Below are 22,373 nucleotides of genomic sequence, written 5' to 3' on the forward strand. Positions count from 1 at the left end.
GGTCCTATACAACTGACATGATTTATTACTATGTAGATTATTAGAATACAGATGTAATTTAATATTTATGAAATTTCACATACTCTATTGTCAGGGACATCCAGCTTCAAACAAAAATATATGCTCCTGCAACATTCTGCAAATTGATTTTTCAAAAAATCCTACCAAATTTAAATTCTATTGAAATGTTCTTTTATTGTTTTCTAGTGCCATTAGGACTGTGGTTTGCATGCAACAGAATTATACTAGATTTAAGCAAGAGAAAATGAATTTATATAAGAATATAGGTCATCTCATGAAACTCCAGGGCTAGGAAGTGGTAGAACCTCAGGAAGAACCTGGAGCCAAGGATTACAGTGTTGTAGAGAACTTAGAAAGCCCTCTTGCCAGCTCTCACTCTTTCTCTCTGTATATCTCCTTCATTCTTTCTCATGACTCGCTGTAAGGAATATGGCTGTGCTTTGGTCAAGGATAGGCCACTGTAAACATCCCGAGTGACTCAGCGAGTTTAGAGCACAGGCGTATAACTCCACTTGTTATCACAGCCATGTAGCCATAATATGGGAAGGCCATCCCTTGGCTCTAAGCCACTACTGTCTGTAAAAAGTATAATTGCCCTGATAACACTGTACAGGCATGATGGAGCCCAGAGAAAGAGAGAGTCAAAGCAGTCCATCTTTGCAGACAGACAGAGGGAAGCCAGGACACAGCTTGGCTTACTTGTGCCGAGAGAGAAAAAGAGTTTAGCTGCTGATCCTGAAGGCAAGGGAGAGCCAGCCATGCAGCTGTGTGTGGGAGCCGCTGGACTAAGCAGCCGAGACAGGGCAGACAGTGTGAGAGAGCTGTTGATGAGAGCTGCTGCTGAATAAAATCATCTTTCACCTGCTTACAGCCCCCCTGGGTGTTCTTTCTGCTCATCTACCCACTCCCCTCAGACCCCAGCATGACAGTTGGCGTAGTTGTGAACCTGACACTAACGTTCTCTGTATCCTAATCCACTGGTTAAAAAAAAAACAAAAAACAAAAAGCCTCCAGGCCAGACATGGTGGCTCACACCTGTAATCCCAGCACTTTGGAAGGCTGAGGCAGGCAGATCACTTGAGTCCAGGAGTTAGACACCAGCCTGGACAACATGGTGAGACCCCTGTCTCTACAAAAAATACAAAAATTAGCTGGGCATGGTGGTGTACGCCTGTGGTCCCAGCTACTCAGGAGGCTGATGTGGGAAAATTGCTGGAGCCCAGGGGATCGAGGCTGCAGTGAGCTATGATCATGCCACTGCATTCCAGCCTGAGTGAAAGAGCAAGACCAAGTCTCAAAAATAAATAAATAAACAAAAATAAAAGGATAGACACGTAGACTGAGGCAGGAATCTCCCAGACTCAATTCCAGAGTGTTAAGGAAAGTCCATGAGTAACCCAGCTTCAGTCTGGTGCCCAGTTGAGCCAAGCTACACAACTCTAAAGGATGCCATTTATCTTGTTTTCTATGAAAGAGTGCCCCTGGTGCATATTTTACAGAAGGGAATGTGATCGATGCCCCTTGGGCACCAATCAGCTGGAGTCTGGAGTCCGAGTTCCACATAGGAACTTGGCAATGGGTGCTGTGCTCCTGGAACCACATAGATTATGGGTAGGGGACGGTGGCTGTAGATAGGGGAAATTACCATATACTGTATGAGGGAATTATTAGGAGCTCAGGAGACAAGTTCATGGATATCTATTACAAGAATAGTATACTGATTTTAAATATATTAGACCAGGGAGAGACAAACTATGGCCCACGGGCCAGATCCAGTCTGCCCCCTGTTTTTGCAAACATGGTTTCATTAGAACACAACCATGCTCATTTATTTGTGTATTGTCAAGGGCCTCATTTGTTCTAGAAATGCAGAGTTGAGCAAGTTGCAACAGGGATTATACAGTTCACAAAGACTACAATATTTACTACCTGGCTCCTTACAGAAAACTGTTGACCCTTTGCCTAGATCCTTGATGCTCAAAAGGAGGTCCACAAGCCTGCAGTCTCAGCATCATCTGAGTTGTTAGGCCTTCACCTGGAACTACGAAATCAGAACTTGCATTTAAATAAGATCCCCAGGTGATTCAGAGGCACATTAAAGTTTGAGAAGCACCATGTTAAACTCATCAGTAAGCGCAAGCAACACTATTGAAATGTTCATTTCACAAACCCTTTTTAGCCTATGGGACATGATGTGATACCCCAGCATGTTAGATTAGTGTGCCACTATCCCTGGATTTGATGTAGTGATTTTTTTTCTGACTACGTCAAGGCAGAATGTCATTACCATCAGCACAAATCCTTACTAAACATCTGCCTGGACAAAAAGATACCTGGTTACAATTTGTTAGGTACCTACTCATTCATTCAATTATAATAAATATTTATTGAGGGCATACTCTGTGCCAGGCATTGGACCACAATAATGAACAAACTGGCATAGTTCCAGCCTTCACGTTGTTGTGGAGCTTTCATGTATCATTTTATCTATTTCTTCCTAAAAGCTTTTAGGTGGATATTTTCATCTCCATGAGGAAACCGAGGTGCAGAGAGGCTAAATGACTTGCTCAAAGTCATATAGCTGGTGAGTGGTGGAGGTGAAAATTGAACATAAGTGGTGCCATCTTGGCTCACTGCAACCTCTGCCTCCCTGGTTCAAGCGATTCCCCTGCACGCCACTACACCCAGCTAATTTTTGTATTTTTAGTAGAGATGGGGTTTCACCATGTTGGTTGGGTTGGTCTTGAACTCCTGACCTCTAGCGATCTGCCTGCCTCAGCCTCCCAAAGTGCTGGGATTACAGGCATGAGCGACCATGCCCAGCTGCATTTTATTAATAAGCAGAAATGGATTAATAATTACCTCAGTTCATCTATACACCCTAAAAGCACCTAACATAATTAAACAATTTTAAAAAGGCGAACTGTCAGAATTAATATATAAATCTAACAAATTATTGGATTTTTTTTTCCCTAGCTGATTTCTGGTTTGAACTGAGGACAAACTTATTCTGACTTTGTCACAACCTTTATGTGTCCTGATTTTAGCACCTGTAAATAGTTCTCAACCTAAGGGTAGTACAAGGTTTCTTGGGAGGCAATGATTTATCACTTAAAATGTAAGAAGAACTTTAAACAATTCAGCCCATTTAGCAGGCATTCGGTGAGCAGTTGTGGTATGTTGGGAGCAAGGGAGACAAATAACAGAGCATCAACTTTGAACTGTTCAAAGTGAGTCAGTCGGACCTGGAGTTGGGAAGTCTCCAGGATAGTATGACAAAGGGTGGTGAGGAGCTGGAGCAAAGGGAGTATAAAGGAGGTAGCAAGAACTGTGCCTGGGGCTTGAGAGAAGGCTTTGCTGAAGCTGCATAGGACCTCTGTCTTAGAGTTCATCTAAACGGACTGAGATAATGAGATAAGCACAAGTTCCTTACTTGAGGGTGATCCCAAGAAATATGATGAGGGAGTAGGAAAGTGAGATAGAACAGGAAAGAAAGCCATTAACGAGAGGGTTACAGCTGGGAGCAACTGGGGCTCCATCCTGCTGGGTACCCTCCAAGGGAATGGGTAGAAGCACACCTCGGAATTGTCCTACCAAGGAGTAAGGAAGCTGGGGCATTTTCCACCAACTCCCACCCCACATTGATTAAGAATTGCTCCTGAGGGTGCTAATTCTCTAGTACTTCAGCCTCCTGCTCACATAAGCCAAGACTCCTCCTGCAACCAGATAAAGCCTTTAGGCCAAGAGATGCAGGTGTTAGAGGTATATGGCATCCACTGTTCTCAGAAGCTGCAGGTGCCCTCTGGGCTGGGCTAAGGGCAACGCCTCCATTTCTTCAGCAATGTATGAGAGTTCCAGGTTCCAGTTTTTCCACATCTCCGAATCTTGCTATTGCTAGACTTTTTTTTTTTTTTTTAGGTGACAGAGTCTTTGCTTTTAAATGATTACTGATACAACAAGTAATAACATGTAACAAGTTCTTGAATTCTATCATCTAGTGATTTTGATTAAGAGAAACTAAAAGCAGCCCCAAATAATTCCACTAGTATTCACTGTTCTAACCATTAGCAAGAATGGACTACGTTAAGGCTGGCTGGTGCTTCACACAGGTTACAAAGAACTATTTACTACTTTTTCATAGATAAAGCCCCTGACCTTCAAGAAAGTGTTAGGGAAAAAAAATATTTAATCCCTTCCTTTCTTCAAAGAATGGTTATGGGCCGGGCGCGGTGGCTCAAGCCTGTAATCCCAGCACTTTGGGAGGCCGAGACGGGCGGATCACGAGGTCAGGAGATCGAGACCATCCTGGCTAACATGGTGAAACCCCGTCTCTACTAAAAAATACAAAAAACTAGCCGGGCGAGGTGGCGAGCGCCTGTAGTCCCAGCTACTTGGGAGGGTGAGGCAGGAGAATGGCATAAACCCGGGAGGCAGAGCTTGCAATGAGCTGAGATCCGGCCACTGCACTCCAGCCTGGGTGACAGAGTGAGACTCCATCTAAAAAAAAAGAAAAGAAAAAAAAGAATAGTTATGTGGTGTTTTTTTTTAAAACTAGATCTAAGAAAGAAAAAGTCAACAGTGATATACATGTTGCTTGAGCCAAAAGGCATAGGAAAAAAGACAACATATACCCATTAAATTCCTAAGAAATATGAGGTAAAAAGATGAAATCTTTTTTTTTTTTTTTTTTTTTTTTTTTTTTTTTTTTTTTTTTTTTTGAGACGGAGTCTCGCTCTGCCACCCAGGCTGGAGTGCAATGGCCGGATCTCAGCTCACTGCAAGCTCTGCCTCCCGGGTTTACGCTATTCTCCTGCCTCAGCCTCCCGAGTAGCTGGGACTACAGGCGCCCGCTACCTCGCCCGGCTAGTTTTTTTGTATTCTTTTAGTAGAGACGAGGTTTCACCGTGTTAGCCAGGATGGTCTCGATCTCCTGACCTCGTGATCCGCCCGTCTCGGCCTCCCAAAGTGCTGGGATTACAGGCTTGAGCCACCGCGCCCGGCCAAAAGATGAAATCTTTAGATAATTTCTAAGTCTGTACAAAGAAGCTAGATTTGCTACAGTCCAAAGTGGAAGGACCTACTATATAATATATGGAAATAATTTAATGCCATTTCATAAGAATGTAACTAGAGCTGTGCTAAAGCTTCATATTCATGAGGGCATCTAAAATGCCACTCCACAGAACAAGTGTTCTCTCTTCTTCTATCCATTTATGTGGTAGTTTTCATGGATTTCTGGCTGAATGTCACAGACAAAAGCCAAGAGGTTATCCAAGACTTCATCCCTGTTCTGCCGGAAGTAGGTCTGGAGGATGGTCATCTTCTCCTGGGTCTCCTTCTCCACTTCAGTGCTGCAACTGCCATGGGATCCCAGTGCCGCAGCTTCCTTGATCTTGAATTCTTTCTCCCTCTGCAGGCAGTACTCTTCAATTTCAGCCTGAGCTGCTTCTATAGCCTGCTTCAGCCTCCGGTTCTTTCTTTTACAGGCCTGGGACACCTTCTCGGCTGCCCGCTTCTCAGCCTGCAGCAGCTGCTGAGTCCCCTGCGACTGACTACCCATGGCAGCAGCAATTCTGAGACCAAGGCAAGCCGCCTAAAGCACCTCGAAGGCCGCTATTGCTAGACTTTTAAATCTTAGCCAATTTGATGGTATAAGTTAGTGTATTTCACTGTTGTTTTAATTTGCATTGTAATTTTAATGTTCATTAATCTTTTATTTTGTAGTTAGAAGATACGGAATCTTGTTTAAGAAATCTTTATCCTGAGGTAAAAAAAATTCTCCTATAATTTCTCCTAAATGATTTATATAGATTTTTTTGTTTTTCACATTCAAGTCTTTGACATGGAGTTAATTTTTTTTTTTTTTTTTTGAGACAGAGTCTTGTTCTGTCACCCAGGCTGGAGTGCAGTGGAATGATCTCGGCTCACTGCAGCCTCCACCTCCCAGGTTCCAGTGATTCTCCTGCCTCAGCCTCCTGGGTAGCTGGAATTATAGGCACGCGTCACCACGCCTGGCTAATTTTTGTATTTTTAGTAGAGATGGGATTTCACCACATTGGCCAGGCTGGTCTTGAACTCCTGACCTCAGGTGATCTGCCCACCTCAGCCTCCTAAAGTGCTGGGATTGCAGGCGTGAGCCATGGTGCCTGGCTTGAGGATAATATCCTGAAGAGTGTTTTCCAACTTGGTTCCATTCTTCCCGTCACTTTCACGTACACCAATCAGACGTAGATTTGGTCTTTTCACATAGTCCCATATTTCTTGGAGGCTTTGTACGTTTCTTTTTACTCTTTTTCTCCAAACCTCCCTTCTCGCTTCATTTCATTCATTTGATCTTCAATCACTGATACCCTTTCTTCCACTTGATCGAATCGGCTACTGAAGTTTGTGCATTCGTCACATAGTTCTCGTGCTATGGTTTTCAGCTCCATCAGGTCACTTAAGGACTTCTCTACACTGGTTATTCTAGTTAGCCGTTAGTCTAATCTTTTTTCAAGGTTTTTAGCTTCTTTGTGATGGGTTCGAACTTCCTCCTTTAGCTTGGAGAAGTTTGATTGTCTGAAGCCTTCTTCTCTCAACTCGTCAAAGTCATTCTCCGTCTGGCTTTGTTCCATTGCTGGCAAGGAGCTGCATTCCTTTGGAGGGGGAGAGGTGCCGATTTTTAGAATTTTCAGCTTATCTGCTCTGTTTTTTTCCCCATCTTTGTGGTTTTATCTAGCTTTGGTCTTTGATGATGGTGACGTACAGATGAGGTTTTGGTGTGGATGTCCTTTTTGTTTGTTAGTTTTCCTTCTAACAGTCAGGACCCTCAGCTGCAGGTCTGTTGGAGTTTGCTGGAGGTCCACTCCAGATGCTGTTTGCCTGGGTATCACCAGCGGAGGCTGCAGAACAGCGAATATTGCTGAACAGCAAATGTTGCTGCCTGATTGTTCCTCTGGAAGTTTTGTCTCAGAGGGGTACCTGGCTGTATGAGGTGTCAGTCTGCCCCTACTGGAGGGTGCCTCCTAGTTAGGCTACTTGGGGGTCAGGGACCCATTTAGGGAGGCAGTCTGTCCTTTCTCAGATCTCAAACTCTATGCTGGGAGAACCACTACTCTCTTCAAAGCTGTCAGACAGGGACATTTAAGTCTGCAAAGGTTTCTGCTGCCTTTTGTTCGGCTATGCCTGCCCCCAGAAGTGGAGTCTACAGAGGCAGGCAGGCCTCCTTGAGCTGTGGTGGGCTCCACCCAGTTTGAACTTCCTGACCGCTTTGTTTACCTACTCAAGCCTCAGCAATGGCAGGCACCCCTCCCCCAGCCTTGCTGCCACCTTGCAGTTCGATCTCAGAGTGCTGTGCTAGCAGTGAGGGAGGCTCCATGGGCGTGGGACCCTCTAAGCCAGGTGCGGGATATAATCTCCTGGTGTGCTGTTTGCTAAGACCATTGGAAAAGTGCAGTATTAGAGTGGGAGTGACACAAATTTTAGGTGCCATCTGTCACAGCTTCGCTTGGGTAGGAAAGGTAATTCCCAGACTCTTGCGCTTCCCCCATGAGGTGATGCCTCACCCTTCTTCGGCTCACACTCGGTGCACTGCACCCACTGTCCTGCACCCATTGTCTGACAAGCCCCAGTGAGATGAACCCGGTACCTCTGTTGGAAATGCAGAAATCACCCGTCTTCTGCATCACTCATGCTGGAAGCTGTAGACTGGAGCTGTTCTTATTTGACCATTTTGGAACTGCCAAAGGTAATCAGTTTCTCCTATTGTTAACATCCTATATTACGATGGGACATATATCACAACTAAGAAATCAACGTTGGTACATGACTATAAATTAAACACTTTATTAGCATTTCACCCGTTTTCTCCCCAAAGTCCTTTTACTGTTTGAGGATCCTCTTCATGACACCACGTTACATTCTGTCATCATGTCTCCCTAGCCTCTTCTGGTCTGATAGTTTCTCCTACTTTGTTGTCCTTGATGACATTCACAGTTTTGAGAAGCACTGGCCAGGGTTTGTTTGTTTGTTTGTTTTTGCAAATGTCCCTCAATTTGTGTTTGTCTAGTGTTTTTCTCATGGTTAGACTGGGGTCATAGGTTTTGAAAAAAATCACAGAGGTGAAATACCATTCTCATCCCATGATATTGTTACTGAACCAGGCTTCTTCTTCCTGTCAGGCAGTATGTCAATCACTGAGATGATTAGTTTTGCAGCAGAGAAAGAGTTTATTCATGAGGCAGCCAAACAAGGATATGGGAAAACAGGTCTCAAATCTGCCTCCCTGAAGATGGAGTTTAGGGCTATGTATAGAACAGAGGAGCAAGATGGTCCAAAGCATGGAGAAAGGTGATTGTAGTAAGGAAAAGTGAGGTAATTGGTCATCTGTGCAAGCATGATCAGACTTCATGGCTCTTCATAGAATATATGTTCAGAAAATTACAGCATTAGCATGATCTGAGGGTGGAGTTTTTGGCCCTCTGACATCAAAAGGTGACCCATCAGATGCTCACACAGGCCCAGTTGAAAGTTTGGTGGTCTCGGCTGACTTGAACTGGACAAACACTGACTCTCTAAGTTCCTGAAAAACAACTTAAGCAACAATTACCATGGTGACCTATACATCAGAGATGTTATCTACAAGAAAGCTAGTGGACATTTAGTTATGTATTACTTAGCAATGTGACTTTTACCTATATAGGTTTTAAAATCAACTAAAAGCAAATTAATAAAGACAAGCAAGGTATGTTAAATTTGGTGGGCCTAATCAGGTTAGTCCTCAGTTTCAATATCAAGGGTACATTGCCATTAACATGAGGTATTAGTCTTCCCTCACACTGCTATGAAGAAATACCAGAGACTGAGTAATTTATAAAGAAATGTGATTTAATTGGCTGATGGTTCTGCAGACTATATAGGAAGCATGGCAGCTTCTGGAGAGGCCTCAGGAGACTTATAATCATGGTGGAAGGTGAAGGGGAAGTGAGGCATCTCACATGGCCAGAGCAAGAGGAAGAGAGAGAGGGAGAAGGTGCTACACACTTTTAAACAACCGGATCTCATGAGATCTCACTCACTGTCATGAGAACAGCAACCAGGGTTATGGTGTTAAGCCATCCATGAGAAACACTCCCATGATTCAATTACCTTCCACCAGGCCCCAACATTGGGGGTTACAATTTGACATAAGATTTGGACAGGAACACAGATCCAAACCATGTCATTCTACCCCAGCGCCTCCCAAATCTCATGTCATTTTCACATTTCAAAGAACAACCCCATGCATTCCCAAAAGTCCCCCAAAATTTTAACTTATTCTAGCATTAACCCAAAGTCCAAAGTCCAAAGTCTCATCTGAAATGGGAAGTCCCTTCCACCCATGAGTCCATAAAATCAAAAACAAGTTAGTTACTTCCAGATACAGTGGGGGTATAGCTGTTGTGTAAATCAAGCTTGTCCTACCCATGGCCCATGAGCCACACGTAGCCCAGGACAGCTTTGGATGTGGCTCAGCACAAATTTCTTAAAGAACTATGAGATATATTTTGCAATTTTTTTTTAGTTTATCAGCTCTTGTTAGTGTTAGTGTATTTTATGTGTGGACTGAGACAATTCTTCTTCCACTGTGGCTCAGGGAAGCCAAAGGATTGAACACCACTGGGGTAAATACTCCTATTTCAAAAGGGAGAAATCAGTCAAAAGAAAGGGGCTACAGGCACCACGCAAGTCCAAAACCCAGCAGGGCAACCATTAAATCTTAAAGCTCCAAAATAATCTCCTTTGAATTCATGTCTCACATCCAGGACACTCTGATGCAAGGGAAGGGGCTCCCAAGGCCTTGGGCAGCTCTGCACCTGTGGCTTTGCTGGTTCAGCCCCCAGAACAGTGGCTCTCAGGGGCTAGCATTGAGTGCCTATGGCTTTCCAGGCACAGGGTGCAAGCTGCCAGTGGATCTACCATTCCAGAGTCTGGTTCTCACAGCTCCACTAGGCAGTGCTCCAGTGGGGACTCTGTGTGGGGTCCAACCTCACATTTTCCCTCTGCATCACCCTAGAAGAGGTTCTCCCTGAGGGCTCCACTCCTGAGCAGGCTTCTGCGTGGACATACAGGGTTTTCCATACATCCTCTGAAATCTAGGCAGAGGCTCCCAAGCCTCAACTTGTGTATTCTGTGCACTTGTAGGCTTAACACCATGTGCAAACTGTCAGGACTTATGACTTGCACTCTCTGAAGCAGTGGCCCAAGCTGTACTTGGGCCCTTTTGAGCCACAGCTGGAGCTAGAGTGACTGGGACACAGGGAGAAGTGTCCCAAGGCTGCCCTGTGCCTGGCCCACAAACCATTTTGTCCTCCTAGACCTCCAGGCCTGTGATGGGAGGGGATGCCTTGAAGGTCTCTGAAATGCCTTTGAAGCTCTTCCCCCATTGTCTTGGATGTTATCACTTGGCTCCTCTTTACTTAAGAAAATTTCTGCAGCCTGCTTGAATTCCTCTCCTGAAAATGGGCCTTTCTTTTCTACCACATGGCCAGGCTGCAAATTTTCCAAACTTTAATGCTCTGCTTCCCCTTTAAATATAAGTTTTAGTTTTAGGTCATTTCTTTGTTCATACATATGAGCTATAGGTTGTTATAAGCAGCCAGGCCACGTCTTGAACACTTTTCTGCTTAGAAATTTCTTCCACCAGATACCCTAAATCATCTCTTTCAAGTTCAAAATTCCATAGATCCCTAGGGCAGGGGCACAATCCAACCAAGCTCTTTGCTAAAGCATAGCAAAAGTGACCTTTGCTCTAGTTCCCAATAAGTTCCACATTTCCATCTGAGACCTCCTCAGCCTGTCCAATTTCTGTCCATGTCACTATCAGCATTTTGGTCACAACTATTCAACAAGTCTCTAGAACATTCCAAATTTTTCCTCATTATCTTTTCTTCTTCTGAGCCCTCCACACTCTTCCAACCTCTGCCTGTTACCCCGCCTGTTCCAAAGTTGTTTCCACATTTTAAGGTGTCTTTATAGCAATGCCCCATTCCTTGATACCAATTTTCTGTATTAGTCTGTTCTTGCACTGCTAGAAAGAAATACCTAAGACTGGGTAATTTATAAAGAAAGGAGGTTTAATTGGCTCATGGTTCTGTAGGCTGTACAGGAAGCATAGCAGCTTCTTGGGAGACCTCAGAAAGCTTCCAATTATGGTGGAAGGCAAAGGGAGAGCAGGCATGTCACATGGTGAAAGCAGGAGCAAGAAAGAGAGGGGAAGGAGGTGCCACACACTTTTAAATGACCAGGTCTCACAAGAACTCACTCACTATTATGAGGACAGCACCAAAATGATGGTGCCAAACCATTCACAAGAAGTTCACCCCCATCATATAATCACTTCCCACCAGGCACAACCTCCAACATTGAGGATTACAATTCAGCATGAGATTTGGGCCGGGACACAGATCCGAACCACATCACATGACCTGTCAGTGATGATGTTAACCTTGGTAAACAAGCTGAGTTAGTATTTGACAGGTTTCCTTACTATATAGTTGTCCCCCACTGCTCCTTTCTTGTTGCGTTTAAAAGTTTTTAAATGGAACAAAAAATAAAATGGAAAACTAAATGAAGCTTTATTAAATACCATGGGAGATGTGCAGGAGCAATGGGTCATGCCTATATTCCCAGCACTTGGGGACGCCGAGGCAGGTGGATCACTCGAGCTCAGGAGTTCAATCCCATCCTGGGCAACATGGCAAAACCCTGTCTCTACAAAAACAAAAATTAACTAGGTGCAGTGGCGGGTACCTGTAGTCCCAGATACTTGGGAGGCTGAGGTGGGAGGATCACTGGAGCCTGGGAGGCAGAGGTTGCAGTGAGCCAACATCATGTCACTGTACTCCAGCCTGGGTGATAGGAGTGAAACCCTATATTCCACCCCGCCAAAAAAAAATACCATGGGGGGAAATTATATTATTGGAACTTAGGTTATTCACTATTCACCAGAAGTTTGTCATAAAGAAATTGGCATTACTTTTTATCCATTAATATTTTAGTGTCTGAGCATATTTGGCCTTATCAGTTCCCTTGGTTTTAACTATCATCTATAAGTTGATGACTCATAAATCTTCCCAGGTCCTGATCACTCCCTGGATCTGAAACCACCCTTGCAGAATTATAAGTAACGAGAGATAAATCTTTTCTTTTCTTTTCTTTTTTTTGTGAGACAGGGTCTTGCTCTGTCACCCAGGCTGCAGTGCAGTGGCACAATCTTGGTTCACTGCGACCTCTGCCCCCCGTGTTCAAGCAATTCTCCTGCCTCAGTGTCCCAAGTAGCTGGGATTACAATTGCACGCCACCATGCCCAGCTAATTTTTGTATTTTTTTTTTTTAAGTAGAGACAGGGTTTCACCATGTTGGCTAGGCTGGTCTCAAACTCCTGACCTCAAGTGATCTGCCTGCCTCAGCTTCCCAAAGTGCTGGGATTACAGGCGTGAGCCATCATGCCAGGCCAGTAATGAGAGACAAATCTAACATGACCGATTGCATCTTGCTTCTAATCTCACAGGCTAAATTGCTTTTTGCTTATTCTGGTATGGAGGCCAAGATAACTATGAGAGGAATTTACTTTATAGTTAAACTTTGAGGCAAGGAAAACTGACCCCCTTCCACGTTTGGAGATTGAAGATGCTTTCATAAAACAAGATTAGAATCACGGTAGGGACTTGAACTTTGCTAAAGAATAGGCATAGTTAAACAATAACCTGTCATTGTTTAGCTTTCTTTTCTCCCCTTCTCTCCTCTCCTCTCCTCTCCTCTCCTCTCCTCTCCTCTCTTCTTTTCTTTTTGAGACAGAGGTTTGCTCTTGTTGCCCAGGCTGGAGTGCAGTGGCACAGTCTCGGCTCACTGCAACCTCTGCCTCCCAGGTTCAAGAAATTCTCCTGCCTCGGCCTCCCAAGTAGCTGGGATTACAGGCATGCACCACCACACCCGGCTAACTTTGTATTTTTGGTAGAGATGGGGTTTTACCATGTTGGCTAGGCTGGTCTCAAACTCCTGACCTCAGGTGATCCACCCACCTCAGCCTTCCAAAGTGCTGGGATTACAGGTGTGAGCCACTGTGCCCAGACAAGCTTGCTTTTCTGTAAGTTGCTTGCTGTCCCAGAGTCATGTAACTGGGGGTCACAAGATTTGTAACTTCCCCAACTACTCAAATGGATTAACATCACTATTTGTAAAACCTAAAGAACTAGCCTTTGAGATATTTTTCAGATTTAGCATTTTGGCAGTGCAAGAGATGCTACTTGGTCCTGAGACGCCCCCCTCCCAGGAACTGATTAGACTGTGCAAAGACAATTTAAACACTCCTGTGATTTTATCCCCAGCCAATCAATTGTTTCAGTTCCCTAGACCCCTGTCTGCCAAAATGCCCTTAAAAACCCTAGCCTCCAAATTGTTGGGGACATGAATTTGAGAAATGCCTCCTGTCCTGCTTGGCTGGTCCTGTGATACTAAACTCTTTCTTTTCAGCATTATCTGCTGTTCTCAGTGCATTGGCTTTTCTGGGCAGCAGGCAAGAGCCCATCAGGCTGTGGGAGGTTGGCTACTTAATGTATTCAATCTCCTATAAAATACCCTGTGAAGTTTCAGAGACACTTCAAGTTCAATGTACCCTAAGTTGAACTTTTTGTGTTCCCTCCATCAATCTCTACATGACCCACATCTTCTCCTCCAGTGTTCTCTAGCTCAGTGAATGGAACCAAATCTATCCATTTACCTGAGCCAAAAACCCACCCTCTGCCTTACAACCTGAGTGATCTTTCTAAAACATTAAGTCTGTCTATATCACCACTGCCATGTCTAAAATATTAAATCCTCTCTCAAGACTTCTATTTCCCTCTTTGGTTTCAACTTTTACCATTCCTGGGCTTGTTCTCTACCCTCATGAGCACCAAATGACCTGTGGTTCATTGAGCATACCCTGTGGTTTATGCCTCTGTATTTTTGTTCAGGCTATTACCTTGTCTGGAAGAGTTCCCTCTTCCACCTCTGTCTGCCCACTATCTTCTTATCCTTCAAGATTCAGCCCAACATTTTATCTCTGTAAACTTCAAGACATCTAGCCACATTCAGTCTTCCTCACTAGACTGTAAGTTCCTGAGGGTAGGTACCATATATGGTTCATCTGTTTGTTTGTTTGTTTGTTTTTGAGATGGAGTCTCGTTTTGTCACCCAGGCTGGAGTGCAGTGGCATGATGTTGGCTCACTGCAACCTCTGCCTCCTGAGCAGCTAGGACTACTCATGAGCCATCATGCCTGGCTAATTTTTCGATTTTTGGTACAGACGGAGTTTCACTATGTTGGCCAGGCTGATTTCAAACTCCTGACCTCAGGTGATCCATCACCTCGGCCTCCCAAAGTGCGTGAGCCACCACACCTGGCCTATGGTTCATCTTTGTAGCCCGCCATCCCCACCCTACTCGATATAGTACCTGCCAGTCAGACTGAAGTCGCTCAGGAAATGTTTGGGACCCAGTTTCCACTGGGCTCCTTTGACACTTAAAGCCGATATTACATTTTATTATTGTTATTATTAATCAAAATGCCTGGCACCTCACCAAGGAGATGAGCTCCAGGAAGACAGGATCTTGAGTCTTATTCATGCTAAAGGACAGTGTTTGGAACACAATAGGTACTAAGTGAGTATTTCTTGGATGAATGATCAGAGCAGGAACATTTAAAATTGAATTGCTTTTTTCATGACTCTTCAACCAAACATTGGCCAAACCATCCTCAGGGAAGTTTGGTCTCCTTTGTCAATCTACTTAAGAACAAAAGAAATACAAGGCCGGGCGCGGTGGCTCAAGCCTGTAATCCCAGCACTTTGGGAGGCCGAGACGGGCGGATCACGAGGTCAGGAGATCGAGACCATCCTGGCTAACACGGTGAAACCTCGTCTCTACTAAAAAATACAAAAAGCTAGCCAGGCGAGGTGGTGGGCGTCTGTAGTCCCAGCTACTCGGGAGGCTGAGGCAGGAGAATGGCGTAAACCTGGGAGGCGGAGCTTGCAGTGAGCTGAGATCTGGCCACTGCACTCCAGCCCGGGTGACAGAGCGAGACTCCGTCTCAAAAAAAAAAAAAAAAAAAAGAAATACATAGCTGAAAATTGTGTAAAAATGGCTAAATTGGTAATATGAGCATCACTAGGTGAAAAGTTTCAAAGCCAGGTTATTTCTCATAAATGGAACATTACAAAATACGCATCAATTTTCCTTAGCCAGGTACAGTAATATGCACTTAAATCATTTTAATCTCATGCCTAAAGCATTGCTGTTTAGAAAAGTAAGACAGGTAACTGTAAAGTTTCAAAATCCAGCAAGTAAAATCAGGAACACTCCCAGAATTGAGTCTAGAGGAGACGGAGAGTCAGAAGAGAGTCTGGCAATTAGGAGAGAAAGGAAGCAGTAGTTTGACGTTGGAAAGTACCTGGCATGTAAGAGGAGAATCTGGCAAGGGAGGGACAGGTGACTAATCAATTACCACAGATTCCACCCACCATTGTCTGGACTTTGGAAATAAGTTGATGAGGTTTGGATTTAATAAACATTAAAATTCTAAGAACACTTAAAAACTGCCCAGGGAGGCTGTGGAACGATCATCATATGAGTAGATGTCTAAGGCTAGACCAGACACCCATCTATTATGGATGGTTTGAGACTACCACATCCATCCTGCTACCACAGAGAGAAGTTAATGACCCTGTAGATCTTCATTCCAAACTTTTGAAAGGTGGAGAGAGGTTAAATGGTGCTAACTTTCATTCTGCTGTTTCATCACAGATTTCCTGCTATTAATTCAGATACAATTGACAAGCATTTTCTCTAAACAAAAGAAGAGATTTAATGGTTAATCTTTTCATAAACATTGTTATCCAATCTGTATACACCTTTATATATATATATTGCCCAACATTTAAATACCCCTATACACAGTAAAATTTCACTTGATAAGTTTGCTTGGAATTTGCAATATTTTGAATGGGGTCAGGTTAAAGTTAAACTTTGCTTAGCAAACCCCTCCCATTGTATATTAAAATTCATATTTTAAACAAAATTTGGGAGTACATAAGATGACAAGTTTCCTTGAAGAATTAAAAAAACTGGAAACCAAAGCAATGGTTTGTTTTCAAAGAGATTGTTCCAAAGTTTAGCTCCCCACTAGACTCTGAACTTCCATGAGGGCAAGGGCCTTGGTTTGTTTGCCGGGCATTCCCACCATTCAGCCTAGGACTTGGCACATAAAGGGTACACAGTGAATTTTCTGATAAAATTAATCAATCAAAGAAAACATGCGGAGATTTGGGAGCCCTGCCTTAGGACATAGTGAGAAATATATTAGGGGGAGTTTTACTTAGTTTGTACCCAGTTACACCAATTATTGAGAAATGTGTGATCTAGGACAAGTCATTCAACCTCCTAGAGCCTTAGTTTTCTCATTTGTAAAGTGAAGCTAGTGATAATACATATCGTATAGAGTTATTGCAAGGATTTAGTGAGATAATGTATGGTCCTACTGTACATTAGATACTTAGATACCAAGTCTTACTATAAGACAGGGTTTCTCAACCTCAGCAGCATTGACATTTTCAGCTGGATGGTTCGCTGCTGTGGGGTACTGTCCTGTGCATTGCTGTTTAGCAGTATCTCTGGCCCCTACCCACTAGATGCCAGTAGTCCCCCAACAACCCAGTTGTGATAGCCAAAAATGTCTCCAGATATTGCTAAATGTGACCTGGAAGGTAAAATTGCCTCTTGTTGAGAACCACTGCTATAAAGTTAGGGTAATTAATGTGTTTTTGGTACGAGGATAGACAAATAGATCCATGGAACAGAAGAGAGAGACTAAAAACATACCCATGTATATAGGGAGTGTGATCCATGGTAGAGATGGAATTACATCTCAGTGGAGAAGGGATAGGCTCTTTACTAAATGGTGCTGGAGCAACTGATTGAAAAAAATACAATTCTATCCCACATTATTCATAAAAACTTTTTCAAGAAAATGTAGGAAATATCTTTATTGTTTCAGAGTAAGAAGAATTTCTTACACAGGACACAAAAAGCACAAAACATGAATGAAAAGATTGATACATTTTACATTTAAAACTACATATATCAATGGCATCATAGACAAAGTCAAAAGCTAAGTGGTGAATTGGAAGAAATGATTTGTGACCCAGATATTCAACAAAAGATATCTATTAAGAATGTAATGAAGTACCAATTAATACCTAAACACCAACTACTGTAACAAATTATCAAAACTGGGTAGCCTAAAACCACAGAAATTCATCCTATCTCAGTTCTGGTGTCCACAAGTCCAAAATCAAGGTGTTAGCAGCGCTGGTTTCTTCTGGAGGCTCTAAGGGAGAATCATTCTGTGCTCCTCCCCTAGCTCCTGGTGGTTGCCACCAATCTTCGGCCTTTCTTGGCTTGTAGCTGCATCACCTCAATCTCTGCCTCTGTCTTCACATAGCCTTCCTTCCTGTGTTTGTGCCTTCAAATGTGCTTCTTAGAAGGATGCTAGTCATATTTAGTGTCCACCCTAATCTAATACGACCTCATCTTCACTTGATTCCATTTGCAAAGACCCTATTTCCAGATAAGATCACATTCTGAGGTTCCTGTGGACATGGATTTTGAGGGATATTCAACCCTGTAGTCTGCCCTTCAGCCCCTCAAATTCACATATGTCTCATGTACAAAATACATTCATCCCATCTCAACATATCCAGAAGTCTTAACTAATTCCAGCATCAACTGTTTTTTTCCTTTTTTTAACAATCTTTTTCTTTCTCTCTTTCTTTCCCTCCCTCCCTCTTTCCCTCCCTCCCTCCCTCCCTTCCCTCCCTCCCTCCTCCCTCCCTCCCTCTTTCCCTCCCTCCCTCCTTCCTTCCTTTTTCTTTCTTTCTTTTTCTCCTTCTCTCCCTCTCCTTCCCTCCTCCCTCCCTCCCTTCCTTCCTCCCTCCCTCCCTCCCTCCCTCCCTTGCTCCCTCCCTCCTTTCCTTCCTCTCTCCCTCTGTCTCTCTTTCTTTCACAGACAGGGTCCCACTCTGTCACCTAGGCTGGAGTGCAGTGGCATGATCATATCTCGAACTCCTGGGCTGAAGTGATCCTCCTGTCCCAGCCTCCCAAGCAGGTGGGACTACAGGCACGTGCCACTGTGCCAAGCTAATTTTTAAATTTTTATTAAAAAATTAAAACAGTGGCTCATGCCTGTAATCCCAGCACTTTGGGAGGCTGAGGCAGGAGGATCACTGAGCCCAGGAGTTTGCGACCAGCCTGGGCAACATAGGGAGACCCCATGTCCACTAAATAAATAAATAAATAAATAAGCTGGGCATGGTGGCGTGCACCTGTGGTCCTGGCTACTCAGGAGACTGAGGCAGAAGGATCATTTGAGCCCAGGAGGTCGAGGCTATAGTGAGCTCTTTCTCAGACTTCCTTTCAATCTCATTTCTTTCAAGTCACTAGCTATTAAGTAACCACTATCCTTGAATTAATATAAATACATGCCTCTGGCTATCTCTTCTTCCAGGCAAAATGAACAACCAGGTGCATTGCTTTAAGTTATGTACATTGGGAAGATTTCCTGCTCATTTAGAGCTGCCATTGAGTGGGGTTGTGATGCTGTGACCATTCCCTTTCAGGTGGTATCACCACATTGTACAGACTCATCAGAAAATCAGGCCTGGATTTTTTCTTCCTCATGTAACTGAGTTGAAGGACAGGTGTTAATGGAGTAGGAGTAGGTGCTATAGGAGTCTGAGTCACTTGCTCATGCAACTCACATGTGTCTTCAGGACCAGCTCAAAGGTAATCTCATACATGTGATATATGAGATATGTATGTAACATATTTGTATATACATACCTTTTTCTCTTACACTTGATGATAGAATGCTGCTATACCTGTCAAATTTATGGCTTGAAGGATCAGAGAATATCCAGTTTATGATGGGCAACTCAAGTCACATGATATTATTTAGTCTCTATAGGAGTTGTTTTTCATAAAAAGAATGCTTGTCTACAGAAGAAAGCATAACTTTTTTCCAAAATACTGAGGGTTTAAACTATGATTATCCTATTATGACGTGGCGGAGGCTTTATTTTATCTCTGTCTGCTACAGACACTTTGAGCACCACTGTATTCAGCTTGCATGGAAATCCGGATCTGTTTCCTCCTTTCCTTGATTTCTGCCCCATTTGAAACTGGCAGCCTAATCAGGCATGGTGGCATGCACCTATAGTCTCAGTTACTTGGGAGGGTGAGGCAGGAGGATCCCTTGAGGTTGGGAGTTCAAGGCTGTAGTGTGCTATGATCACACCTGTGAATAGCCACTGCACTCTAGCCTGGGCAACATAGCGAGACCCTATTTCTAAAAAACAACAAAAAATTTTAAAAATCTGGTAGCCTTGGCCAGGCGCGGCGGCTCATGCCTATAATCCCAGCACTTTGGAAGGCCAACATGGGTGGATCACTTGAAGTCAGGAGTTCGAAACCAGCCTGGCCAACATGGTGAAACCCTGTCTCTAATAAAAACACAAAAATTAGATGGGCATGGTGGTGGGCACCTGTAATCCCAGCTACTTGGAAGGCTGAGGCAGGAAAATCGCTTGAACCTGGCAGGTGGAAGTTGCAGTGAGCTGAGATCATGCCAATGCACATCAGCCTGGATGACAAAGTGAGACTGCATCTTAAAAAAAAAAAAAAAATCTGGCTGCCTTATGGGTTATTTGGTGAAGGAAATGGTCCCAAATGTGGTATAGTCAGCCTCTTTCTCCAGTCCCCTACCTCCCACCATTTTTGCTTAACGGACTCATAAACAAAGTGGTCCTACTTTCAAAATCTAAAGAGACACACTAGGCACTGAACCTTTTTCTTAGGGGTAGGAAGTACAAGCTGCAACTTGTCCTTCACCTTGAAGAATATATCTTGCCATCCCTCAGACCATTAGACCCCTGAAAACTTCACTGATGTAATAGTCTCTGTCTTAATCTGTTTAGCTACTATAACAAAATATCATACCATAGAATGGGCACCTTATATGAAGATATTAGATATTCCTTATATAAAGAAGTAAATACATATATTTACTTCTTACAGTTCTAGAGGCTGAGAAGTCCAAAATCAAGGCATTGGCAGATTTGGTGTTTGGTGGAGGCCTGGTTCCTGGTTCATAAAGGGTATCTTTAAGCTGTATCCCCATATGATGAAAAGAGCTAGCTAGTTCTCTGGGGCCCCTTTTATAAAGGCACTAATCCCATTCATGAGGGCAGAACCCTCATGTCTTAGTCACTTCTCAGAGGCCCCACTTCCTAATACCATGACCTTGGTGATTCAGTTTCAACATATGAATTTGGCAGGGGAACACAGACATTCAGAACAAAGCAATTTCCTGAACTTTTACCATGTTTATTTTCCACTCCAGGCCATGCACGTGTCTTAAAAAAGCTTCTAGGTGGGGTATTTGTTATGTGACTTCCTGTTCATTATACAGTCAGCAAAATGTCAACTACTTACAGAAGTTAGTTAGGTGCTATGGAAAAGTGATACAATCAAAGTCTCTACAATCTAGATTATGACAGAGTTGGAGAGTAAACCCAGACTTGAGGCAAGATAGTGAAGGTGTACTTTTGTCTGTCTCTACCAGGGCACACTGCTTCTGGTTGTCTTTACACATACACACGCACACACACCCCCTAGAAACAGAGAGAGAGAAAGAGAGATGGCCACTTTATCTCTGACACTTAAGCATTCCACCTGGCCTCTGCCATTCTGGGATCTTATCAAAAACATTGAATCCAGGAAGCCCATTTCAATGTAACATTGCCCACTGTATTAGTCCATTTTCACACTGCTGATAAAGACATACCTGAGACCGGGTAATTTATAAAGAAAAAGAGGTTTAATGGACTCACAGTCGCACATGGCTGGGGAGGCCTCCCAATCATGGCAGAAGGCAAAAGGCACGTCTTACATGACAGCAGGCAAGGAGAGAATGAGAGCCAAACGAAAGGGGAAACCCCTTATAAAATCATCCAGTCTTGTGAGACTTATTCACTACCACGAGAACAGTATGGGGGAAACTGCCTCCATGATTCAGTTATCTCCCACCAACTCCCTCCCACAACACGTGGGAATTATGGGAGCTACAATTCAAAATGAGATTTGAGTGGGAACACAGCCAAACAATATCACCCACTGTCATTCCTGACTGACAGAGAATGACCAATATAGAGCCTTTCAAGGATGGTAGTGTTCCTCTCACCAATGCACTTCTCAAAGCTTGGGTTAAAGGAGTCTCCTATGTTTTTAGGAGACTACTGTAAGTAATCATTCTGCCATCTTAAAATCAGAAGTCCTAAGCCTTTCCCTTTTCAAACCACTTAATCTTTCTTTCATTTCTATCATTCCAATGCTGTTACTAAGATTATCAGTAACCTCTCGTTACTAAATCCAAGGGACACTTCAGCCTTTAGCAGTATTTAACAATTTCTATTCTTGGTTTTCATGTTGCTATTCTTTTTTGGAATTTATTACATATCTCTGCTTCTTCCTCAACTAATGGCTGGCTCTTCTTCTGCTATTCATCCTCCAGTGTTAGGGTGCTCTAGAGTTATTTCTTCAGCTCTTTTCTATTCTTGCCACACTAACTTCTCTCCTTAGATTATTTCATTCATTGGCATCATTTCAGTTACCATCTATATGTCAGTTGTGCTCAACTTTATCTCCAGGCCAGAATTTTCTCTTCAACTGTAGACATATAAAACTGACATTATTATCTCTGCCCACTCCCATCTTCATCTCCGTTGTTCTCCATTTTACAGAATGGTTCCACCATCCAGTAATTGCTGAATCGAAGGGATTTATTCATGAGTCCTCAAATTTCTTTACTCTCACATCAATCCCAACACCAAAGTCTATTGGCTCTGTCTCTAAATACACACACACACACACACACACACATATATACACATATATAAATGTTTAAATAGAGATGGAGCCTTGCTATGTTGCCCAGGCCTGTCTTGAACTCTTGGCCTCAGGCAACCCTCACACTTTGTTCTCCCAAAGTGTTGGGATTACAGGTATGGGTCACTGCGCCCAGCCTAAATACATTTCTGATACATCAGTTTTTTCTCTACCTGTATGCCTACAGGCTAGTATTTAGTTGCCATGTCTTCTCGGTCTCTCTAGTCTGTAATAGTTTCTCAGTCCTCCCTTGTTTTTCATGACCTTGGTGTTCTTGAAGAGTACTGGCTAGGTAGTTCATGGAATGCTCCTCAGTCTAGGTTTGTCCAATGTTTCCTCATGATTAGACTGGACTTT

The 22,373-nt window shown here is 43.4% G+C and overlaps 1 protein-coding gene across 1 annotated transcript; it reads right to left on the reverse strand.

Annotated features, from left to right (window-relative positions):
* Positions 1-5,114: 5,114 nt before the first annotated feature.
* On the reverse strand, positions 5,115-5,593 carry LOC117093896 (V-type proton ATPase subunit G 1-like). The gene has a single exon (XM_033229330.1). The coding sequence runs from the start codon at positions 5,579-5,581 to the stop codon at positions 5,225-5,227; it is 357 nt and encodes a 118-aa protein (XP_033085221.1). The 5' UTR covers positions 5,582-5,593; the 3' UTR covers positions 5,115-5,224.
* Positions 5,594-22,373: the final 16,780 nt, after the last annotated feature.

This window comes from Trachypithecus francoisi, unplaced genomic scaffold (assembly GCF_009764315.1).
Source record: "Trachypithecus francoisi isolate TF-2019V2 unplaced genomic scaffold, Tfra_2.0 Lachesis_group12, whole genome shotgun sequence".
Taxonomy (NCBI): Eukaryota; Metazoa; Chordata; class Mammalia; order Primates; family Cercopithecidae; genus Trachypithecus; species Trachypithecus francoisi.

Bases quoted from the DNA above. Each gene is read 5' to 3' on its own strand.
- LOC117093896 (XM_033229330.1), bottom strand. From the start codon at position 5,581: ATGGGTAGTCAGTCGCAGGGGACTCAGCAGCTGCTGCAGGCTGAGAAG.